The sequence below is a fragment of the Prinia subflava genome, chromosome Z, assembly GCF_021018805.1.
Source record: "Prinia subflava isolate CZ2003 ecotype Zambia chromosome Z, Cam_Psub_1.2, whole genome shotgun sequence".
Lineage (NCBI taxonomy): Eukaryota > Metazoa > Chordata > Aves > Passeriformes > Cisticolidae > Prinia > Prinia subflava.
The window spans coordinates 52,789,805-52,802,369 of NC_086283.1; the positions used below are offsets into that span (position 1 = coordinate 52,789,805).

The window sequence follows — 12,565 nt, forward strand, 5'->3', positions numbered from 1 at the left end:
GTGATTCTGTGACACCTGTTCTAGCTGATTCTTCTTTAGCAATGGTGTTGGACTATATGATCTCCAGAGGTACTGCCTGACCCCAACCACTCTGTGATTCACCCCATATTTAAACTGTATTTGCCCATTAAGAAAAATACTTTGGAAATAGATTTTTTTCCCACCAAACTGTGTCCATTCTAAAAATGTTCAGAAGATGATTCTTACCCATTATTTACAATCTTAACTACATAAATAAATTATGAGTCAGTGGTTGACTAGGTTTCCAGTGAATGCTTAGGCATGGGCCCACAATGCAAGTGTGATGTTGCACACTCAACAGCTCATGTTGGATCATACAGCAGGGTGGCAATTTCTTATTCCATGTTAGGTCAGACAGCACAAGAAATAAAAGGGACTTCTGCCGTGTTTACAAAACAGAACACCTTCAAAAAAATAATAGCAGATATTAGTTCCACAGCAGCCTGAAAACTGTTATTCAGTCATGTAAGAGAAGATTACTAGCCATGGCACGTGCTTTATAGAAATGCAGATACAGAGAAAGAGCAGTAATAGATGAAATTTGGATTGAAAACACTGAAATAGTATAGACAAAAATCAGATTCCTAGAAGTTGAAATAGGCATGTGGGCATCTAAGTGTATGTTGGAGCTGCCAAGTTCAAGAAACACATCTCCAAATTCCCGTTTCTACTTTTAGGACTCTGTAGTTTCAATTTTTAAGAAGTTTTCTAGAGGAAATTTAAGTATCTAAAAGGGAAATGTGAACATGACTCAAATATTAGTATGTTGTAGACATGATACATTATTAAAATAACTCATAAGCTATTAAAATGGCATGACCATCACAATACCAGGGTTAAAATAATATATACTCAAAATAATTTGAGATTTTCTCTCAGTTCAATGACTAAAGATTTTACAAAAAAATATCCATTCTTTCACTTTGTTAACTTCAAACCCCAGGAATTATACTAGGCATAAAACAAATCCATGTATGACAGAGTCATTCTCCCAAATTAGGTCTGAAGTCCACTTCTGAAAGTATTTTTGCTATATTTAAAGAGAGTGGCTGGAATAAACAAGAGAGAAGCTGAATATGTGGTCTGCTGCTACTTACTGGCTCAAAAGGCCTTGAGCAAACTGAATACACACCATTCTGATTATAAAGATGAAATGCTTTTTTCAGAGACAGCTTGATTTCTTCAAGTACACAATCTGTCTGTTGCAGAAAATAGGGACAATATTTTTCCAGCCATAGCACAATTTTCCTCATCCATCATAAGTCATTTTCAGGCAGGCATATGTGTTCAAGCACAAGCTTCTCATAATATAATGAGAATGATAGGGATCAGTGCAATATCACTCTAGAGTGGCCAACACCTGAGAGACAGAGAACTGATTTTTTTTTGCAGTTTCAATGCTTTTTATGGCATTTTCCACATACATATGAATACTACAGTGTTATTGAGTTATTAGTTTGTAAGATAACCAATAGGTAAAGGCAATACAAAATAATTCATCTTATAGTGAATTATTTTAATGGAAAAATGGTGTGCTAACATCAATATATTTAGAATAGAGATAATATATTTAGAGTACAGATAATCAGAGATTATAACTATAATAAAAATAAGAAAATAACTACCTTAATGAAAAAGCACTATTTTTAACTTACAAAAACAACTCAAGATAATAGGAGTAATATACAGAATTTCTGCATCTTAGAAGTGCAAATTCATTTATAGCACAAACTCACTAAATAAACATACAGAAAAGGCAGAAGCAAAGAATCGTCTGCTTGTTGTTACTCTAGCCCTACCCAAATACAGAAAGTTGTAGCTGCATTTCTGTTGCCAATGATGCAGCTGGAAACTGTCTGGAAAATAGTCCTGATCAAGATCAGTCCCAGAAACTAATTCCAGTACACAGTTAATAGTTTGCATAGCAGAAATCTTTATCAAAGTATCATCCCAACACATATACACGTGTTTCCCAAAGCTGCTGTTAATTTAACGACTGTAACATTAACACACACATTTAAAATAATCTGTGAATGTCTAAATCTAGAGAATATTTACTTCTGCATGCTGCTGGATTTGCATATTTTCAAGGCATCCTGCTGACCTTGGTTGAACACATGTTTTTTAAATGTGCGTGTCTAGCTGCTTCCTCCACATATGGACTGTCTTCATATAAATAGTATCAATATATATTTTATCAATTCTGGCATTAATGATTCCTTTAATGTTTACCCACAAAAATTATGTAGATTTAATTTAAGGCACTGCATTTTTTGCTGATGTTTCAATCTTTTTTTCCTTCCTTTTAACTTATCTTAAATATTCTGGGACAGGTTAACCTTGATGCATGCATTCATCTCTTCAGCTAATATATTTTATACAGAACATTAATCATTATGACTGCAAAATTAGCCTTATTAGATTGCCATTTAAGCATCTAAAAATAGTACTGTGGTCAGAGTGCTTTTAAAACAGAAGTAGATAGAGAAATGCAAAAGCTCAGAAGGTAAGCTCAGAAATTTTTAATGTTTTAAATAAATATTAAAATGTCCTCACCGTAAGTGGAAGTTTATATGCAACCATTTTCACAAAGGTATTTGCACAATAGTCCCCTGTCTGCATTATTCCACCCAAGATTCCCTGTATCTCTGAATTTCTATATACTTAATTTTTTGTATTTCCCTTAAAACTCCTTTTATACACCAAGTTAAGAATATTCTCCTCCTTTGTTTTTTCTGGCCTCTTCCAGGACTCCCCCAGCATCTTTCCCCAGCCCACAAAAACCATCAAGTTCCCCTGTCACCCTGGTTTTGAAGACTTTTTTAAGCCTTCTGTTATATTCTTCATATTAGAGTCAGAAATTTCACCTTATCACATTTTCTACTATAAACACTGGACATATTTTGCTAACTGTCTTTTATTGTTTACATATTTCTAGGTAGGAGGAGAAATGTGATTGACAGTTAGCTTGACCAACGTGGATTGAGAGGTAGAATTCCATCCTCCAATCCACAGGCACCATAGGAAATGTATAAAACTGGGTTTTGTAAATAAACTCGCCACCTCTACTGCCACACTGGTCCAGGAGGCTGTCATTTAACCTCCCCTTCTCTTGGAGAAGGAATTCATAACATTGCTAATATTTACAAAACATGGTCCTGTGTTTACAATTCACTAGCGTGAGAAACTGCACATTTCTCTTCTAATATGAACGCTCAGCAAACTAGGAAAAACTCATGGCAACATTCCCCCTTAGTCACTTCATAGACAACACCAAGCTGGGCAGATGTGTTGATATGATGGAGGGTAGAAAACTCTACACAGGGATCCAGACAGGCTGGATTGATGGGCTTGGGTCAGTTGTATGAAGAGACCTTAAAGATCTCCTAGTCCTAACTTCCCTGCCATAGGCAGGGATACCTTCCGTGAGAATTGGTTTCTCTTACACATTTCCTCTTTAAGGGGGGTGACTCCTCACAATCTTCTGTACTTGAGCATGTCTCCTTTCCACGGCATGCAGTCCTTCAGCTACTCAATGGTCAGGTGTGGTGGCTCCCCCACGGGGACCTGTCTTGGGTTATGTAACCAAAAAAAAAAGTTTATTCTATTTTTCCATCTATTGAAAACGGTTAGGGAAATGTTTTCTTTATCTCTTCTATGACCCATTCCTCATAGCTTCAGTGGGGAGGGAGCAGGTGCTTTCTGATAATAGACCAGCTGTTAAAACAAAGTAGGGCAATGTTCCTTATCTCTTCCACAACCCGTCCACCCTCTCGGGGGATATCTTCTGTTAATGGGACATCAAGCCTCACCACATGACTGAAAACATTACATCATCCCATTGTGAGATGCTCCCAGGGCAGGGAGCCAACTGTTCCTACCTAGATAAAAACTGAGACCCAGGAACACCAGATATCTGGTTTTCCCTTGGATTCTCAGAGGAAGACCAGATCCATCTCACCATCATTGGACCTTTTCTACAGGACCATCTCTACCCCAACAGAATCCCATCTGCCACTCTAGCAGGACTTACTTTGAACTGCTTCCAACACCCTGACCAACAGGGTGTCAGGTCGTACTTCTGACTCTGTCAGGATTTCTAGGATTTTTGTTTGTTTGTTTGCCTTTTTTTCTTTTGGTACTACTACATTTGTATTCTTAATATTCCTAGTAAAGCACTGTTATTCCTATTCCCAAATCTTTGCCTGAAAGTCTTTAATTGCAAAATTATAATAATTTGGAGGCGGTGGGGGAGTTTACATTCTCCGTTCCAAGGGAAACTCCAGCTTTCCCTGGTGGATACCTGTCTTCCCAAACCAAGACAGGGCCATTACTATATGGTCTACTTTAATCCACAGATAAAGAAGTTCTCTCTTTCCTGTGACCAACAGAAGTGTCAGGTAGTCTGAAGTCACATTATTTCAAAACTACACTTATAGAAAATGTAGTGATAGAGTATCCACTGAAATTATCTATAACTTGGCTTGCAGAAGGAATTAACAGAAAAATCTTTTGGGTTCAAAAAGTAGTTAGCAGAAGTCCAAAAAAGGTAGCATATATGTACAGTCTTTTGCTATTAAAGTAAAGCAAATTATTATCAAGAATGATGACTCTGCTCTCTAAGAGGAGGAGGAGGAGGTTCATGGCAAATATGTATCTAAGAAAATCCATATGAGTCTAAAAGTCTAAGAAAACTTTATCAAAACAGTGCAGTCTTGAAACTTATAATGTGATTATCACGGAATACTTGTGATTTGGCATTTCTTAACCTGTAACTTTGCATAATTGTGAGTTATTTTACACCATGGGAAGACTCCAATAAAATATAAAGCCCCAATTCCCTTAAAAAGGAAGTTGTGAATATGTGTAGAAATGCATACACAATTAATTCTTCATTAATTCATAAAAAAAATTCATAAAAAGATGCTACATATCATTAGAACTGTTACAGTGAAAATACTTCTGTGCAAACTCACAGGGCTGAGGATACTATGATAAACAAACTTACAGTTTCAACTTCAGATAAGTTAAATTAAACAACTGGTAGACCTCAGAATCTAAACGTATGTACAAAAATAAACAGACATGAAAAAATTTGTTGTATAAAAACTAATTTACTAAAATGGTCATAATTATCCCAAACTAGCTGTTTTCATCTATTAGTTTTAATTTCTCTGTTTTGAAATAATTTCTAAAACAAGGATTCCAAACAAATAAAAGTAAAAACTCAGTTACAGCTGTGAATGGACAAATCATTATTCTCACAGGAAAAAAGAAAATAAAATCCACAAAACTGAAGGCTGAATATATGTGTATTTCCATAGGTGTGCCAGAGAAGAAATAGTCAACATTAAATAAAAGAGAAATTGCATTTTTCTTGTTCTTCAAAACTCCTGCTAATGAATAATAGTGAGATACATTTTTCCATGAGTTAGATGACTCATATTTTCATTGAAATTATCAGCTATAGGAAACTTGTTATTCAAACTGTGAATAGCTATCCTTCTTCCTCCTCTTAACTTTTTCCTTTTAATCTCTTTATCTTATTACTCTCCTTTTTAGAGAAGTCATTAGTAATGTCAAGTAGAGAATACACAGCACAAAAACTTTTGTGATACAAGACTATGAATTTAGTTAAACTGTGAAACTATTCTAGTTGAAAGAATCAATATACATAGCCCCAAACAGATAATTATAATTACAACAGGAGATCCTTCACAAACAAAATACGGGTGATGATATATAGAATTATGAGGAAGAATACAAATACACATCACGTGGAAGAATGAATAGCAAAACTCTAGTAAAGGTAGTATTTAAAAAGGTTTATTATAAGGTTTCCTCGCATCTCTTGACCAAAATTTAACTTTTTTTTTTTTTTTTTTTTATGTTTTACTTTATACTTCCTGAGGACTGACAGAAGAGAAGTGAAAAGAATCTGACAACTTAATATACAAAGAGATTTGAGATTTGATTCTGCTCATTTTAAAAGTAAAATGAACCATGCATTTGGCTTGGGAATGTGCACTTTCCTGCACCTGAAACCACATCCTAAGGAATAGGGACACAATAAAATGATTGAAGAATATAAAAGGACACAATAGATGTTGCTCAAACACTTCTAAATTTATGGTAAAATTAAAGAAAATATAAAATTGAGTTGAATTAATTTCTTCCCAAGATTAAACAAATCATTATCAAAGGTAATTATTTCTGTGCAAAAACATGTGTTTTACCACTAATAACAACTATTTCACTTGAGAATCATATATTGACCAGAACTGTACCAATTCCTAAAAGAGATGTAAATATTAATTCTACTAAGGTCGGACAGAAAAAATCTTACCATAAATATCAAGAACACAGCAGAAAATACTTACAGCTTAAAAAGACAGTGACAGTAATATCACTGAAGACTGAAATCAAAATGTATTGTTGAAATAAGAAAAACTCTACTGTAGAACCTATAGCTAACAATACTTAACAAGATTTTATCTATAGTGACAGGCCTAGGAACTAAATATAATGGAGTTAGTTTTTCAAAAAGTCCTCTAGTAATTAAAGGATTTTAAGCAATAAATAAAATCCACATAAAATACAAACTTCCTACAATTATGAAAGAGCAAGTAAGGCATACATTTAGGTCATCAATACAACAAGAAATCCAGAACACTGAGATCAAAATATATTGCATCAGTAAAGATCCAGTCACCATGATTCCTTCTAAACCAATTCCCAATCTACAGAAAAGTGAAGACAAATATTTAGTATTGGAAGGGAGAGAGTCTAATCTCACCTAACTTTAGAATTCTTACATCCAAATTAATCCAACACACAATGAAATATTTTATAAGCAGGGTAAGGTGAAATATGGTTCATTTCAACCTAAGCAAGACACCTACGGCCACAGGAACCAAACTTGGAAAAAACTACCCTCTCCACAGACTATTAAGAGAGTTTTGATAATTTGATCATTTGCAGAGGAGTAGATCATATTCTTTCACCTCTGTTGTTATAGAAACTTTACAGTAGAGAAAAACCTGTTATAGCTGCACAGTGGCAGGAGTTTCAGAACCTTAAGATAACCCATAAGGAAACAAATACAATTCAAAACTAACTTCTGAAAAGAAAAATAGAAGGTAGTGGTGAATTTGCAGACAAGGGAAGTACCTTTACTGGATTCTACAAAAAGTGGTTACGAAGTAAAAATCCTTGTATCTAGTGAAGATTTCAACACAGAGCCCTCAGAACGGGACATCTTCCATCATTCTAATGCAGAGTAGTATCAAACCCCGAAAGTTATTTCTAGTAAGTGGCCTTGTAACAGGCCAACAACTCAGCTAAAAATAGGATAGAAATAACACAGTAACATAGCAGATGTTATAAAATGCTGGATGTTCTTGCCTTAATGAACTTGAGCATGTCATTTAACAAGTCAGCATAAAGAGATAACAGTCAGAGAAAACCTATAATATAAATAGGGATTTACGAGTTTCACTCCAAGATTACATTTTTGTATTAGTCTAGAAAAGAGAAAATATATTCCCCTAGAAGCAGAACTCCTAAATAAAGATACATAAAAAAGATCAATAGGCTGCCCCGAATCCAATAGTTTGCATCCTTGAATTATTCATTACTGCCTGCAAGCCATATCTTCAATCTGCATTGCAATCATTAAAATAATCATTTTTTATTAAGTTTGAGATTATGGAATTGACACTCCACTTTTTAGCTCCTATAGATCTAACTATCTTCTTATCCAATGTGTGCATCAACACTTAACTGTTTTTCAGAGCTTTCACTTGATATTTTACCAGTGGCAATATTCAAGAAAAAACAATCTGCATCACTGTTTGCAATACCAATACCACATTTCAAAAGAGCCATCATGGAAGAGATCAAGCTGCCCTGCTTCTCAGATATGTTTTGTCAGTCTGTCTTAAGATGAGCAAAGACAATACTGTAGCAGCTTATGCTCATTTAACATTTGGAAAATGGATTGATTTTCTTACTCCCCACACCCATATGGATTAGAAACTCATTCATTTCTCTTTGTTATGAAAACACAATCTGAAGCTGGAGTATGTAGCAAATTTAAAAAGCAGGATAATTATGCAACAAGTAAAACACTGCATAATCTCATTATACCATAGATGGGTTTTGACAGTAAGAGTGACAAGAACACTTTGAATTAAAAGTCAACAAAATCAAAATGCATAAAATGAAATGCATTTTAACAGAATGTTTAACTGCAGCAAGAAATAAATGAAGTCTAAAGCTTAGAAAAATTTAGAAATTAATCAGCTCTATGCATGGAGAACAGAATTCACTTGATACAATAATATCCAAGCTCCAATATTCTTCCTCTAGTCCAAGCTGCCAATTATTGGGGATCAAGGAAAGATGCAATCCTTTTCTAAAACTGTATAATTCATTTTTTTAATTTAGACTTTGGACACCATCTCTCTGGTTTTGTATCCTTTGCTCTCAGTTAAGTTAATGCAAAAAGAAAGTGATGAAATAAATAATGGTTTATTAATTATCATTATGATTTAAAAAGCTAGTCAGAGATAAGCAGGTTACAGCATCAGAAACTAGACTCTGAATTTGATGAGCAAAACTTAAATATTCTTAATTTTTCTTTTATAGACTGGGATTTGCTTGGTTAAGATTTCCATTTCTTTGGTTGTTTCATTTTATTCTTACGATCAGTTCAAACGCTCTACAAAAAAAAAAGCGTTTTGTTTAGTTTTATTTTGTTTTGTTTTTAACTGTAACTAAAAGCCAAGTTTCATGCACGAGGATCAATGGTTTTGGGAAAAGAAGTTTTCCATACATAGCAAGACAAAAGACAATTTGTAGTACATTTTCATTCCTCAGAATAATTACTTGTGTCTTAATGGAGTACTGCTACAGCTAGATTTTTGATGTTTGTTCGCTTTTTGCTGTCTTTCATCTTTTCAAGAGCTAAATTGCTTTGTATATTTAATTATCTAAACATTTTCAGTGTAGTTCTTTATATTTTACTGCTTTGCTAGTATTTGCAACACTGTGCAGTCAAGTCGCCTTTAAGTCTTCGCAGAAATTTAATTCTCACTATTGAAATAACATACCCAAATGCTCTCCTCCTGACGATATTGCTTCCAATTTCGTCCACTGTCACTGAACATCAGAAGGTAGCTTGTTACCCAGTCTGAGCTCCCGTAACCACCTTGAGTAGCAACAGCAGTAATCTCAGTTCTTTCACCAAGATCAATCTGAAGCCACTGATATTTGTTGGACACAAGTGGAGACCAACCACCAGCACCTAAAAAAGAAGGAGAAAGAGTGAAAAATAATCCTAAAAATAAGCAAGTTAGTTAACACAATACTTATATATGAAAAATAAATTAGTTCATTTGAGCAACATTATCAAATGAAAAACATCCTTCTTCAGCATACAGTTTTCAAACTAGATGACTGTTAGAAGTCCTTTCCAACCCCATTCATTTGATGATTTTCTGATTCTAATTCAAGTTACAGTTGCATCAAAAATATTTTGGTATTATTTAGCAAGTATTTTCATTTTCAGAATTAGAATACTAGATTATTAGATATTTATAACCAAATATAACTACTATAAATTCTTGATCTATTTATGAGGAATTGGTTCACACCCTTTTCTCTGTCCCGAAGTTCTACAATAAATTTTACAGAGTTAAAATTTTTACCAACTAGACTCTTCAAGTAAAAAAAAATCGAATTTTGCCTTTTTATTTTATGCATCTCGATTTCATTTTATGTAGTCCAGAAGATCTCCAGAGGTCCTGTCTAACCTTAATGATTCTGCATGATTCTGTTCTATGAGGCCTGAATATCTAAATTTGCATATGAAGCAATAGAGCATTGTTAGATAAAAAATATGCACATGCTGCTTAAAATGACCAAGAAATTTGTAAGCAAAATGATAAGACAGCATGAGATATACACATGCAGTTTCAACCACAGGCCTGCATAGGAAAAATTTCACCCAAAATGGAGAGCTACAGCTCCAGTATTTTAACTAATCAGATATTAAAAGGAAGAAATTATATCAGTTCAGTGCTTCTTTTTCTTCCTTTGTTTGTTTTTATTTACTCAGATCATGCTAATTTTCCTGTAAAGCTGGGCAAAAAATGTCAGGGGTAGGTATCAAACAATCTCATAAGAAAAAACACTGGTTTACAGAACTACATTGCAAAATATGCAAGTATTTGGAAACAGCACTTGGTGAGTTTTATCAAAGAATGGTGTGATAAAAACTTAAAAAACCCATTATTTAAGGACAGATTTAGATCTAACTCTGAAAAACACAATGTACGAGGCACTTTGAAAAGTTCTTAAAGCATGCCTACATGGAACAAGAACAGATATATTGAGTTTCCACAACAATCAGTTATCTACAATCCAATTTCATGCTTGTGTGTACTTCAAGATGCAGAAAAATTCATAGCTAAATGCTCCATGTTGCTTAATTCTGTTTAGAGTCATGAGTCAAGTTCTTAGCGTTACCTCCTCTAGGAAAGAAACAGAAAAAAAGAGTTTTTACTTAGGGATGTAAAACTGTTACTTAAATATAAAATGGTGGGAAATTGTATAGGTATTCATAAATGGCAAAAAGTGAGGTCCATTGTACAGAGACAAGCAGAAAGAACTGAGAGAAAAACACAAAGTCTCATATATGTAACAATTCCTTTGTCCACACAGTGTTGAGCTAATTAAAATATAACAGAATTAAAACTATGGAGTTAAATACTGTGCTTATTTTTTTTCCTCTTTGTCTAAATCAGTGTTTGGAAATTTATGTAAATATGTGATTTCAGTGTCTGCATCTCGATTACTCTCAAGCAGATTTTGAAGCCTTTCCTTATGACCACATAATTTCATCTTTTAGTGGCTGTGCAGGACAGTGTGGTGGCATCAAACAAGAAAATTCTGTGAACAGTTGGCACGGGAGGTCCTTGCACCCCCAGGCAGAGTGGTCCACATTAACATCATATAGTATATCTGTGACATATGACACATGAGACTTAATTGCCAACTTAGCTGCCAAAGCCTCATTTCATGCACAAACTCTTGTAGACACAGCAACATTCTGCCATGCTGTGTTATCCAAAGCCTTCTTAGAATTATGTGTAACTGTGCTAAGTTTTGTGACATTTTTGAATTTTCCACTTGAAAGGCGGGGTTGAATTGCAGTCAACAGGAGTAGTCTGGCAGACTGTGCTGAGTACATAATTTGTAAGTTCCTTCCCAGACAAAACATCCTCAGTTGATGACTGCAGAACTTTATTCATAATAAAGTAATGGAATTTAGAATGATGTCCAAAAATTGCCTGAAAAGTTGTCTGTTATGGCAGCACTACTTGGTGCCAGCCTGAGGTAAGTACTCCTGTCTTTAGTACTGTGGATTCCAGAAGTTTTTGAAAGGCATGCCCTCAGGCAGTCTATACCCACCCATCATACTGCACTACATCCAGAAGAGAAAGAAGAGAAAGAGACACATAGTGTTCTAATGTCAGGGCTATTTGATTTGAGGGATGATGCAGTCCCAGAACTCATCTATTAACCCTGTACTGACCAATGTAACATAAGACCTATAAAGAATAACCATTGAGCAGAAACATCATGATTTCTCCAACAGCCTGTATTAAGTCTAGACCACCAGGCAGAAGCTGCAACACTTTTCCTGAACCACCACGACACTAGTTCACATGATGCTTTCATATTTCAAAGGCTTTTTATGAGTTCTCCTGTCTGTTCAGCAGCCAGGTGCCCTCCCAGCATTTGACTGCCACCTGAAACATCACGGATATGAAATATTTGCCCAGTCCTGCAGGAAATGCTAGCAGAGCATGTTAGAGTCTCACCCAGCACTCTTTACGGTGTGTCCTGTCTGTGCAGCAAGATTAAGGAGTGTACCAAACTGTAGTCACTTTTGGCTGTACAATACATCTGGGCATGGTGGTGCACAGAAGTTGGCTGAATAACAGATGTCAAAAGGATCTTGTTTGTCAGATTTCATGCTGTATGGTGTGGATGTTTCTGGGAAGATCTGGAGAGGTCTTAAATAGCTTCTCACAGGGATGCAGATACCATGTATATTAAATAAGGCTGTGCCAAAATTTAGAACACACAGGGACAGACTAAGATTTACATGAACATAATTTTGTCATCTCTAAACTTCCTGAATTATTGACTTTGAAGTCTTTATTTTATTTCCCTATCCCATTTTTTGGGTGTCTTTTATGCAAAGCAAGTATTTTCTTCAATTACATCTGAATGTATGTTCTACAGTACTGATCTTTTGTTGGGAACTAACAGAAAATCAGAAAAATAATTTTCAAAGGGGAAAAAAACTGTATAGAGACTTTCCTTTTTTTGAACCTATGTCATAGGGTTTTTAACCCTTTTTATTTTCTACTGTCTCATGCCAATATTGAGATTATTTGCATGCAACATACCAAAAATCTGCATTCAAGCTGCACAAGCATGCAAGATCCATGCTTTATTTCTGTCAAAAACC

At 34.8% G+C, this 12,565-nt stretch overlaps 1 protein-coding gene across 1 annotated transcript in view; it reads right to left on the bottom strand.

Annotated features, from left to right (window-relative positions):
• CNTNAP4 (contactin associated protein family member 4) overlaps window positions 1–12,565 on the bottom strand; it is a 200,466-nt gene that overhangs the window by 114,806 nt on the left and 73,095 nt on the right. Inside the window, exon 3 of the mRNA XM_063423036.1 lies at window positions 9,135–9,328. Coding sequence (XP_063279106.1) covers window positions 9,135–9,328 — 194 coding nt within the window. The remainder of the gene's footprint in view (window positions 1–9,134; window positions 9,329–12,565) is intronic.